General features: G+C 42.4%; 1 protein-coding gene across 3 annotated transcripts in view; it reads right to left on the reverse strand.

Annotated features, from left to right (window-relative positions):
* Nucleotides 1-4477: 4477 nt before the first annotated feature.
* Nucleotides 4478-13192, reverse strand: part of WASL (WASP like actin nucleation promoting factor) — a 51704-nt gene continuing 42989 nt past the window's right edge. For all 3 annotated transcript variants that reach the window (XM_068165503.1, XM_068165510.1, XM_068165519.1), the window contains 4 exons: nucleotides 11630-12150; nucleotides 9314-9422; nucleotides 7091-7180; nucleotides 4478-6354 (listed from right to left, as the gene is read on the reverse strand). In XM_068165503.1, the coding sequence (XP_068021604.1) occupies nucleotides 7119-7180; nucleotides 9314-9422; nucleotides 11630-12150 (692 nt within the window). In that variant the 3' untranslated portion in view covers nucleotides 4478-6354; nucleotides 7091-7118. The remainder of the gene's footprint in view (nucleotides 6355-7090; nucleotides 7181-9313; nucleotides 9423-11629; nucleotides 12151-13192) is intronic.

Here is a 13192-nt window from a genome sequence, read left to right on the forward strand (position 1 = left end):
TCCTGCTAACCACCTACATGAATTTGTGGCAAAGAATGGACATGATGCAAATGTTCAGACAGTTTGACTTCTTGCTGTTTTTCCAGAAGCACAAGCTCTTCCTATGCAGAGGGAACATTTGAAGAATGGGCCACAGGTAAGAGGCTTAGTGTTGAAAATGGCTTGGGAGAGGACATAAGGAAGCATATCATCTAGTTTTGTTGGAAAGCTCAGGAAACCCAAAGATTGGTAATGATCTGATATTGTAGCATGCTTCTGGAGGATTTCAGCTGTGATGGAAAGGCTGTTCTGGCAGTGAAAACACGAGGAACGTGTTTCAGCAGGGACTGGCAGCTACAGCCTTTCAGGAAACAGAGAGACCTTACCTACATTGTGACAATTCATTTCTACTTGGCAGAACACACAGGTCTCACTAAATTCTCTGCTCTGTGGTGTAGCCAAACATAACCCATCAGCTAGTATCCACAGTGTCAGGTACAAGGAATGCTGCTCTAAACCCATTCCAAATTCAGGTGTCATCTCCAGACTGGATGGAAAAGACAGACTCCTCACATAAAATAGTGGACCAGTCGTGATCATCCTGACTGGTCAGTGTGCCAGGTCCATGTGATTTCTGTAACCTAGGTCTATAGATAGGCCTATAGTCTTGGGAGTCAGGGTACAAGATGAAACGAGGCAACATGCCCAGCAACAAAGATAGATTGCAGTATATTTTTGTTTCCTGTGCCAGCAGTGATCTGTGTTGTGTTGACTCCTTGAAGACTGGATTACAGCTATCTTTTGACCAGTTGACACTCATCTCTCCTGTTGCTCATTAAAGCAATTAGCATAAAGCTTTCCCTATTTATTATCTCAGAGTTGTCTTAGGCAAAAACACTTTTTCCTGTGTAGAGGAATTCACATGAGGACAACTTCTGTTCACTCTGAAATGGCTCATGTTATGTAATGCCTGCATGTTGCAGGCTACTGAAGGTTACATGTTAGGCAGTTGTGCTAACTGCATGTTTATGATGAGGCTTGAAGCACTGTCCCAGAATAAGACAGTGGCAGAGAAGACCAGAATGGCTGAGAGTAGCAAGGACTGAAATGTGATAGTGCATCTGCAAGAAAGAGACGCTTCAGTTACCTGGGTAGGGTGTTACTTTAGGAGGAGTTAGAAGAGTGGTCCTGTAAGGCAAGCACAGAGGATGTTACAGCACAAAACCAAACCTTTGAACGTTAGCATAGAATAGAATAAATGAGGTTGGAAAAGACCTAAAAGATCATCAAGTCCAAATTGTCACAGAATGACTCAGGACAGTTTTTCTCCCACCCTGATCTTGTTTCACTGGACTCTATTGGTCCTTCTGCAGGCTTCTAATGAGATTTTTAGGCTTTTTAAGATCTCTGAACACTCTTGTACATTTTGATCTCCCCTTACCTGTCTTGGAGACAGCAAGTTAGTAATATGTTCTCTAATGATTAGATACTAATACTACTACTGATGGAAACTTAGTACTGGAGAAAGACAATGCTACAATCTAGCAGATTTCTGCTTCAATCACCTGCCTTTCATAATATCATAGTATCAGTCAGGGTTGGAAGGGACCACAAAACTTATCTAGTTCCAACCCCCCTGCCATGAGCAGGGACACCTCACATTAGATCAGGCTGGTCAGAGCCTCATCCAGCCTGGGCTTAAACACCCCCAGGGACAGGGCCTCAACTACCTCGCTGGACAACCCATGCCAGGGCTTCACCATTCTCATGGTGAAGAACCTCCTCCTCACATCCAGCCTGAATCTCCCCACCTCCAGCTTCATTCCATTCCCCATAGTCCTATCACTACCTGAGATCCTGAGAAGTCCCTCCCCAGCCTTCTTGTAGGCCCCCTTCAGATACTGGAAGGCCACAATTAGGTCACCTCAGAGCCTTCTCTTCTCCAGACTGAACAGCCCCAACTCCTTCAGTTTGTCCTCATAGGAGAGATGCTCCAGCCCTCTGCTCATCCTCGCGGCCCTTCTCTGGACACCTTCCAGCACCTCCATATCCCTCTTGCAATAGGGGCTCCAGAACTGGATGCAGTACTCCAGGTGGTGTCTCACCAGAGCTGAGTAGAAGGGGAGAATCACCTCCCTTGACCTGCTGGCCACACTTCTCTTGATGCAGCCCAGGATCTGATTTGCTTTCTGGGCTGCAAGTGCACATTGAGAGCTCATGTTGAGCTTTTCGTCCACCTGCACCCCCAAGTCTCTCTCCTCAGGGCTGCTTTCCAGCTTTCATGCTTACCTTCAGGAGACTAACTACAGAAAACGTGTTTTATGTTCACTGGGTCTAGACACATTTCTCCATTTCTCTTTGAATTTAAAAATAAAGACAGATTCTCTGCTGACAGCTGAGCATGCATAAACCTGAGAAAGGACTATGTGCTGAGGATCGGTTCTTCCTTTGATGAAGAAGTAATCACTGCTTTGGGCCAAAAGGTTATTCTACCTAGAAAAACTCTATAGTAGCATCTTGGGGGGTGGGGAAAGAAGGCAAATAAAAAGGATGCAGGTTTATCAACAGTCTGTTAATCTGTTTACCTTCTGCTCTGAGCATCTGGGAAAACCCCATCTACCAGCAAAGGTCTCTATCTTAAGCGCAGCTCCCCTGGTAGTTGCCAGGTTTTTGGCATCAACATCAAGAAGAGCCGATTCCAGATTGTGCATGCCTGCCAATGTCACCTAAGCAAACACTTTGTGTCTGATAGACGATACAAGTGTTATCATATTTCTTAAGCTTGTGTCCCCAAGCTGGCACACACAAAACCATAATGTGGGTTTATGGCTGGTTTTGAACTTGGTCTGGGTTTTTTTAGCACTCTCTGAGGTTTTTTCCTCAGAAAACCATACACTTCCTCATCTAATCCTTAAGTAACAAGTTTCAAATTCACACTGCCCGAGTAACAAAACTCAGAAAATATGATTAAGCTTCAGGGATTCTAAAACACACACATGAGGTAACAGCTCAAGAATTTCACTCAGAAAAAAGAGTCCAAAAACTAGCAAAATGACCTCAGAGTATGTTTGTCAGTGCTGTTAAAAACCACAATAAATATAAAATATCAAACTTCACCGTTTCAGGGCTGTATTAATCTGTTTACAGGCATTACCCAAAAATGCAGGTATTACCCAAAAACTACATTAGAGAAAAACCTGAATAGCTGACAAGTTATTATTCTAGCTCCTTCTAGCAGGTTGCTCCACAAGTAACTGCAAAATTCGTTGTGAAATAAGAAGTCAGAAATCACCTCATTGCTTGTGCTTTGATATCAAGATACAAACATTTTACTTCTCAACCTGTCTCTACATCAGTTTTGGATCTGTGATTTCCAACAACCAATGGCTTTTTTTCCCAGAACAAAATAGCAGACTTGCCATAGCAGTTTGGTGGTCAAAAAACAGAAGTCTCTTCCACAACTGCACAGACATCCTCAAGCTTCTGAACACTACCCTAGAGAGAAGTGTTGGGCATTAAACCTCCACAGCTCACCTTCCACCCTCATACCACCCTAACCTTTCCTTCTCTCACTAAGAAGACTCCATGCAGTAAACAAATACATAGCAACAGGAATCCTTACTGCACTGCTACAATACTGGTCCTCTGAGAGTCAGGGATTTAGTCTCTCCTAAGCTTCCCTAAACGATTTTCAGTTTTCTATAAATAAAGCTGCTTATCACTGTACTTAAGCTTCAGGAACTTTAATTAGACCAGGAATTCCTCTAATGATTAGATAAAGGCTGTGGCAATGGATTGGTAACAGTCAAAGAGAAACAAAAGGATGTCTCCTCCTTTCTACTCTTTATGTGCATCTTGCAGCATAAGAAATTGTCAAATAAAACCAGTGTAAAGAAAAGCCTCCTTTCAAAAGTATGTTTTAAGCTTCTGCTTACTAAGAGAGGAGAAAATATCTTTATACCTCAGCACGCCCTGTAAGCAACCAACTTTGCCTTCCACTTAAGGCCTAAAAAACATCAGAGCAGTACTAAGCTTCAAAAGTGTCAAATGCTGAACTTGTCAGCTGCTCTGTAGGAAGAACACAGACTTCTGGTGTACTCAGCTGAGATCTGTAAAACCCTGGTAAGTCAGAGCGTTCACTGACAAGAGTTAACTATTTGGAGCTCCTTCTAAAGCGCTTATTAACAAAACCATGTTTGTATGACCTTGAACTGTTGCTGGACTATTGTGCTTGCCTGCAGCAGTAGCTGTTCCCAGAGAAGCTGCTGAGCAGCTGCGAGATCTGCCAAGAGCACAGGGTGTCACATTCTTGCTCATTGTGCTTACTCACTAGCACAATCCAACTTTCCAGACACGAAAACTCCAGTGATTTGACAGAGGCTATTTACTGCTTTGGCCTAGGCAGCCAAAGTCCCTTTTAAAGTGCAATCAAGATGCAGGTTTATTTTTAAAGTTGTGCCACAGTTAACACATAAAAACCACACAAGTTTTAGGCTAGTTGGGTCAAATTAATTTTATTATGCTCCAAGATGAATTGCCACCAGTGCAACATCCTATTCACTGTACATTTCAAAAATTCACATACTAAAAATTTCAGTTGGATAAATGGAAAACTGAATGATTGAGAAGTTCCCACGGATTTCATTGCGTACAAGTGGCGAGCCGATATTGTCTACGCACACAGAGTGTTGAGATACAAAAGCCTCATGCTAGTTTGTTAATTGCTAAGGCTATCTGGACGCTCATTTAACCAGAATATATAAGAGAGGCCTTCATTACAACGTTTAGCAACAATGCACCAGTATCATGAAATGCTATCTTCTGCTCATAGTGCAAGTGGCGGAGTGCTGAAGCATGCAGTTATGACTACCTTAACTGCCCTTGCAGTCTTTATGCCTGAAATTTATCATGTACAAACACTAAAGTAAATATTAACCTGGACACCACGGAATGTGAGTGTACTTTTTGTACGAAGAAACAGAAAGAGAAAAAAACCAAAACCTTTCTTTGGCCAGTATCTACAAATCAAAGTTTCATTCAATCAGGTAACTTCGGAGCTCCCAAAACCCGGAATATGAAGTTTGATTAACGAACTGTGATGCTTTATTGTTAACTATATTACAGAAACTCCAATTCTGGGAGCGCAACAGCTAAACATATCTAGTAAGTAGCATGTTAGGAAAACCTCCAGGCCCCATCTGCTTCATTTTAAAATGCCCTATAAGCAATAAAAAATAAGGGAGCAGTGCCAGAAGTTATAGGAAAGCCATACAAATATTTTCCTTACACACAGTTAAGTTCTTGACTCCACTGCCATTAGCTACCCCAGGCTGCACTTGCACTTGATCCAATGTTCAAGTCGTTTTACAGCAAAGCTAGTAGAAAGTGTTTCTAGCAGCAGAGGGCAATGTGAAAGTTACTGCAAGAAAATGAGACCACTTGGAAATTTTTTTCCTCAAGTTATGTGCTTAAATTACACTTGGAAGTAAGTTAGCATCCTCTGAATAATTTAACTATAACCTTACCTCTCCCACTACTTTTCAGCAACTTTCTTCTCATATGACTAAATTAATTCTAGGTTACAACCGAGTTAGAAATCCAAGCCGTATCATGCAGGTCCAGCCTGTCAAGATCAGGTCAACACTGGGTTTCTGTCAATACAATTCTGATAATTTAAGTTTAACTTGATAGCTTGACTACAGTCCAAGACCCCGGACACTATGCATTAACTACGCTCCAAATATGACTGACTTAACTAAACATTCCATGTCAGATAATGTGGTTTTTAAGAAGATTTTCTACCTGAAAGTTACACTAAGTACAGTAATTAATGCTGCAGATATTAAATACCCACATAGCATAGATTAGTATGTTGCAATAGGCAGATATGCCAATGCTTACTGCACTACAAAGTACAACTTACATAAATGTGCGAGCTGTGACATGAGAATCCCATCTGCTGTACACTTACTCAAATACTATTCTTGTGACTCGGGTTCTTGATCTCCATCACAACCCTTGGTCTTAAAGCCAACATATGAAGACAGAATATTGCCATAAAGTTCACTACTTACTCAGAGGGTATATTCTGAGTTAAGGTTTTTCTGACTTTATGGATGTAGGATTGGTGCCTCAGCATTTGTTGTGTACCATAACGCAAAGACTGCAGAGTAATACCACTTTTGTTTATTAGTACACCGATATCCTACACATCTTAAAAGGTAATTAAACATTATCGAAGCAAGCATTAAACGCAGCCCTTCAGCCTTTGAAAACCATGTAAAATTGATTTAAAAAAATAAATCAAACTGTAGCAACTGCCAGCCTCCAGTACAGCCCCCGGTAATTTACACTTCTTCATTCCGAAAGTAAAAGCTGGGAAGAAAAAAACAAAACAAAAGAAAGACTGAACTTGTCTGCATCAACGATGCCTTTATCACTATTACAATGTAAAGCCACCCTGTTTTAACTACAGATAGAGCTCCCTAGTTGAAAGATTACTGCTGCTGTTCAGTAGCAGTCAACACTGCTACAGCCAGGGCAAGGTAATCTTCACAACTAAGCGTGCATCGCCGCGGTGATTTTGTTTTAGGTGACACACGCTGCTAACGATTTGAACTGCAATGTTGTGACGTACCTGGAACCGTGCAACAGTGCAAACCAGCCTCAACGTACATGTAGCATTGCATTTGAAATGAAGGGGCTAAATAAACTAAGAGCTGCATCATTTAAAGAACATAGTGCTATACTAGGTTTTAATAAGAAAATTTAGATACAGAAAAAGTAGGGTATGAAAATAGTGTTTTCCTTCTTGCATTATAACTAAATTACATTAAGGTTTTTGTCAGTCTCACATATTACATTTAAACTCCCTTATTGATGGAATTGAAAGTATTCACATGTACATGATCATCCAGGTGTAAACTTGCACACATTAACAGGGAGCATCTTTGTAGAGGATTATGACAAACCTTTACAGATTAAATGAGGTATTGCACAGATTAATAAAAAAGCAAAAAGGCAACAAAAATATACAGCAAATTGGTAGAACATTTACATGATAATTTTACAGAATCCATAGACAGAAAGTAGTGTTTAGTATATCATTCACCTTAAAAAATATATATAATAATATAGGATCAATCATCCCATTCATCATCATCCTCAAAGTCTTCTTCGTCGTCTTCATCCTCATCTTCATCTGTAAGACACAAAAAGGAATAAAACAAAAAAGCAAGTTGCACACACCAAATGAGCATGACAAAAGTGTTACTGATTCCTCCCCACAACTTTCTGAAAACAGAGCAGTTCAAGGAGGTCACAACAATATATTTGATAACTACTTTAAGATTTCTAGACACAACATTCAGGCACTGGCTGAAAGTTAATCTAATTCAATCCCTTTCTCACTCCTTTCCCCGCACATGAAAAACATATCTTGTTTTCTGTCATGAAAAGGGCAACAAAGTTGGTGAGGGGTTTGGAACACAAGCCCTATGAGCACAGACTGAAGGGACTGGGGTTGCTTAGGCTGGAGAAGAGAAGATTCAGGGGTGACCTTATTGCTCTCTACAACTACCTTAAAGGAGGTTGTAGCCGGGAGGGGGTTGGTCTCTTCTCCCAGGCAACCAGCACCAGAACAAGAGGACACAGTCTCAAGCTGTGCCAGGGGAGGTTTAGGCTGGAGTTTAGGAAGAAGTTCTACACAGAGAGTGCCCATTAGAATGGCTGCCTGGGGAGGTGGTGGAGTCACCATCATTAGAGGTGTTCAGGAGGAGACTTGATAGGTGCTTGGTTGCATGGTTTAGTTGATTAGGTGGGCTGGATGATAGGTTGGACACGATGATCTCTAAGACCTCTTCCAACCTGGTCTATTCTATTCTATTCTAAAAAGAATCAAAAGTTCTCATTTAACATACTACTTATTGCTCTTCCTTAGAAAATGTGAAAGGGGCCAACTTGTTCCAAATTTAAACCTCAAGGAGGGATTAATTTCTGATATGTGAGAACTACTTCACTAGGTTTACGACATCACAAGATCTCTGTTTGCTGTACAAGCAGATTAAAGAAAGTAAACTGCGAGCTAAAGGCTATTGCAGCTACTGGAAGAGTCTAAGCTGTGTAATGCACACTGGCATCAGTATTTGTTGTTAACTTTATTCAGCCTTCCATGATTTTTATAATAGTTTTAAAGTTGTAGCCTATTAAAATTGAACCAGAACAAGAGGACACAGTTGCAGGCTGTGCCAGGGGAGGTTTAGACTGGAGGTCAGGAAGAAGTTCTACACAGAGCAAGTGATTGCCCGTTGGAATGGGCTGCCTGGGGAGGTGGTGGAGTCACCATCACTGGAGGTGTTTAGGAGGAGACTGGATGGGGTGCTTAGTGCCATGGTTTAGTTGATTAGATGGTGCTGGGTGATAGGTTGGATGTGATGATCTTGAAGGTCTCTTCCAACCTGGTTTATTCTGTTCTAACTACTCATTTGTGAGGGAAGAGCATTTCCTTCCTTAGGACAACATTGTATTGAGCACCATTCTGGTATTTATGTAAAGTATCAGAACAGAAGATCACCATGTGGGGCAACAAACCAACAAACTATACTGCCCTTAGTCAAATGGTCTGCTGAATGCAAATGCAGCTTTGGCATCAAGGCAAGCTCAGAAGAGACATAACCAGTTGCACTGTAGCTACTGAACTACACTTATTACAAGCTGGCATTTGAAATGCAAATCCTCTTCTAAGCACTGAAGTGTGGGAAGCTGATTCAGTACTAGTATGGGACTAGTCAAGTAACGCTAGTTATCTGATCATTATCCAGCAGATGGCATCCAAAGCACACCCTAATCCAGAGCTTTAAGAGCATGAATCTTTTCCACAGCTTTGGCCTTTAAAAGTTAACTGCAGATTTTCAAGCAGAAGAGTGAAGAAGTATAAACAATTCACAGTTGGATGTAAAAAGGAAAGCAAAAGATTATTCTAAACGAATTTCATTGGCCAGATGTGAGATATTGCTAGGGGTACATCTCAGCATTAAAAAAACCTTCTCTCCAATGTATTTTTATGACTTATTTCACCAGACAACTAGTGGATAAAAATAAATCAGTCATTGACAAAACCCACAACTTCATAAAAATATTGATATTGCTTGGTCAGGAAGTTTTACTTCAGTATTACTGGAAACTACTATACACCAGTAATTCAAAGTAGCATGAAGTAACCATTCAAACCATCACTAGAGGCTTGCCTAGAGCATTGGGTATTGGATTATATGCCGAAATCTGTCGGGTTTTCCAGCAATATTTTATGTTGAAAACCTGACACTGTGAGACTCACCTGAAGAATGAATGGCTTTGCTCCTTTTCTGCATAACTTCCATTAATGCACCCACAATTCCTGAGGTGGGTGCAGGTGTTGGTGGTGCACTCTCCTGACCATCAGATACCTTCAAAACAATAAAGGAAACATTAGAAAGATGCAATTAATAAAACAGAACCTGTATATTTCAAGATAATCTTGTAAGAAAGTTTGCTGAATTTGTTCTCAGCCAGAAGGGAGAGTAAAATTAGCTTGTTTCTTTAGCTCAAGTGAAGTTGTTTTGTTTTTTTCTGTGATAAAGTTAACCTCTTTTGCCAGGTAATACAACTATTAGTATATACTTAATCTTAAGGATTTCGCAGCTCTGAATATCATGAAGCAAGTGCTCAGCTTCTTAACATGGTTGTGCAAGCTTGGCTAGTGTGCCTGCCTGGTGACACATGGGTTTGATGGGTGGACCACTAGATGGATAAGGAACTGGCTTGATGGCTACACCCAAAGAGTGGCTGTCAATGGCTCCATGCCCCAGTGGAGTCCAGGGACAAGCAGAGTCCCCCAGGGATCAGTTCTGGGACCAGGCTTGTTCAACATCTTTGTGGGTGCCATGGACAGTGGCATTGAGTGCACCCTCAGCAAGTTTGCTGATGACACCAAGCTGTGAGGTGCAGCAGACACGCTGGAGGGAAGGGAGGCCATCCAGAGGGACCTGGACAGGCTGGAGAGGTGGGCACAAGCCAACCTCATGAAGTTCAACAAGACCAAGTGCAGGGTCCTGCATTTGGGTCGAGGCAACCCCAGGCACAAATCCAGGCTGGGCAGTGACTGGCTGGAAAGCAGCCCTGAGGAGAGAGACTTGGGGGTGCTGCTGGACGAGAAGCTCAACATGAGCTCTCAATGTGCACTTGCAGCCCACAAAGCCAATCAAATCCTGGGCTGCATCAAGAGAAGTGTGGCCAGCAGGTCAAGGGAGGTGATTCCGCCCCTCTACTCAGCTCTGGTGAGATGCCACCTGGAGTGGGGAACAGGCTGCCCAGGGAGGTGGTGGAGTCACCATCCCTGGAGGTGTTCAGGAAAAGTGTGGCCATAGCACTGTGGGACAGGGTTTAATGGCCACGGTGGTGTTGGGTGGATGGTTGGACTTGATGATTTGAGAGGTCTTTTCCAAGTGAAATTATTCTAGGATTCTATTGCGTCTAGTTCTGGAGCCTCTATTACAAAAGGGATATGGAGGTGCTGGAAGGTGTCCAGAGAAGGGCCACGAGGATGATCAGAGGGCTGGAGCTCCTCTCCTATGAGGACAGACTGAAAGAGTTGGGGCTATTCAGTCTGGAGAAGAGAAGGCTCTGAGGTGACCTAATTGTGGCCTTCCAGTATCTGAAGGGGGCTACAAGAAGGCTGGGGAGGGACTGCTCAGGATCTCAGGTAGTGATAGGACTAGGGGGAATGGAATGAAGCTGGAGGTGAGGAGGAAGTTCTTCCCCATGCGGGTGGTAAAGCCCTGGAATGGGTTGTCCAGGGAGGTGGTTGAGGCCCTGTCCCTGGAGGTATTTAAGCCCAGGCTGGATGAGGCTCTGGCCAGCCTGATCTAGTGTGAGGTGTCCCTGCCCATGGCAGGGGGGTTGGAACTAGATAATCCTTGTGGTCCCTTCCAGCCCTGACTGATACTATGATACTATGATCATTATTTCTTTCACCCTTGGTATATATTCCAGAAAATACTTTTTTCTAGTTTGGGTTTGTTAGCCAGGTCTGCTTTGGGCTGCTTCTCCCTTCTCAAAGTAAAGGATTTCAATACTGCGTACCTGACCTGTCATAGCAAGTAGATATGAACATGTCCTCACACTTCTTACATCAGAAACCTCAAGAGGACTGGCAAAACAAAACAAAACAAAGGAAAAAAAAGACAGCAAACTAATGTTTGCCCAAAATCTAGTGTTGGCCTTCCACTGCCATTACTGTTGAAGACATCTCCTGCAGCTGCTCAGACAATTCTACTGAAGTATTCAGGAAACCAGCAATGTTTTGTAGTTCTTGCTGAAGTTCTCTAGAGCCTCAATACTGTGATGTCATCACTGTAGGATTATGAGAAGTGAGAAATGAGTTTGAAACAAGGATAATTTCAGGCACCAATCCTCACCTACAGAAAATAGTTTCCAAGCACTTCTCAGTACTACTGTTTATTTTCTCAGTACTACTGTTTACAGTATCACTTCAACAACTCTAAAAAAGTATGAGCCAGCCTAGAATAGAGCTGCAATTTACTGTCCATACTGCAGTACTGCAGCCATTTTGCACACCCTAAGGGGGCACAGATGAGAGACAGCTTTTACTCACTGATTTCAGCTGTATTCCCTGTCGTATCTGGTCTAACAGTGCATCCCTTCCTGAGCAGGACACTGGTCGATTGTTCTGTTCTACTTTCTTTAACTGAGCTCCTTCTCTGATTTGATCCAAGAGTGCTGCTTTGTTTCCTGCAGGAACTGGAAGCTGGTGATCGACCTCTGAAGGAAGGCCTGGTGGTGGAGGAGGACCAGGAGGGGGTGGAGGAGGAGGAGGTGGAGGAGGAACAGATGACCCACTTGCAGGTGGCGGTGGTGGTGGTGGAGGGCCAGATGGTGCAGATGATGAATGCACTGGTGGTGGCGGAGGATACATCCTATTTGGAGGGGGTGGGGGCACTGCTGCACCAGGTCTAGATGGAGGTGGGGGTGGAGGTGCTGCTGTGGGAGCTCTTGAAGGAGGTGGAGGTGGTGCCCCTCGGCCCCTAGCAGGGGGAGGAGGAGGGCCTGAACTATGGGGAGGTGGTGGTGGAGGTGGAGGGGGTCCTCCTCTACATGGTGGTGGTGGAGGTGGAGCTGAAATGAAACAAAACAATTTACAATTACATGCTATTCTATACAAGAAAGTCTTTCAGAAACAGCAGAAAAAGAGGAAAAAAACCAGTCTTTTGCAAGGATCTCTGTGCCTGTGCAAATGTTACCAATTCTGGATTAAGTTGAATATAGAATAATATAAACTGTGCTTATATGAATGGACACCAAAGCTGAATGCAGCCCCCTTGCCTGTTGTCTGTTTTATAGAGGAATCAACATTGCAGGGAGCAAGTGCAATAGACAATAAGACTAAATAAAAGTCACAAAACATCCTTGGTCATTAATTCTGGTTTGGTCCTGCAGCAGTAATTTTCTTCAGAATCTAATGATATCTTAAATTAGTGTTTCAACTTCTCATGACAAAATGTTGAGGGGAAAAAAATAAACATACCAAAAGACTCTTCTAGAATTTTGTTGAACTAGAAGGCAAAGGGAAACAGTTTTGGAAAACAAACATAATGTGAAATACAGAATTTCTACTGTATCTCTCATCCATTATTTGTTTAGGTAACTGCACAGTCCATTTCTTAAAGGCACAGCCTCAAACGGTCACAGTCATTCTGGAGGCAAATTATTTTGAAGTAACTTCTTCTGGAAATAAAAAAAGCTACTACTTACAGAGGCAGAGTAATTGACTCCTCACCCCTGTTACTAAGAATTAGTTCCAACAATATCTTTATGCCAGGAACTGTAGAAAGGAAACAGCTTCAGGGCTACCTCAACACACAGGATCATTTCTATACGACACAGCCTCAAAATATACTTGCTCTGCTAATGAAATTTTAAATAGCACCATTTAATTTCCTCTTCCATTAAGCATCTAACTTATGGCACTTTAGAATGTGTGACTGATGCATGTAATTAGTTAATAATCCTGGTGCCATCCCACAACTAAGAAAATTCATGTTTGATTTCACATGCTTTGGTAACAAAAAGTGTATTACACTCAAGAAGATACCGCTTCATTTACCTCTTCTCTTATCACTTTCCTGTTGCATGCTGAGAAAGCAGGCTCTCTGCACAA

The sequence above is a fragment of the Melanerpes formicivorus genome, unplaced genomic scaffold, assembly GCF_026170545.1.
Source record: "Melanerpes formicivorus ecotype bairdi unplaced genomic scaffold, bMelFor1.0.p_v2 SCAF_3, whole genome shotgun sequence".
Taxonomy (NCBI): domain Eukaryota; kingdom Metazoa; phylum Chordata; class Aves; order Piciformes; family Picidae; genus Melanerpes; species Melanerpes formicivorus.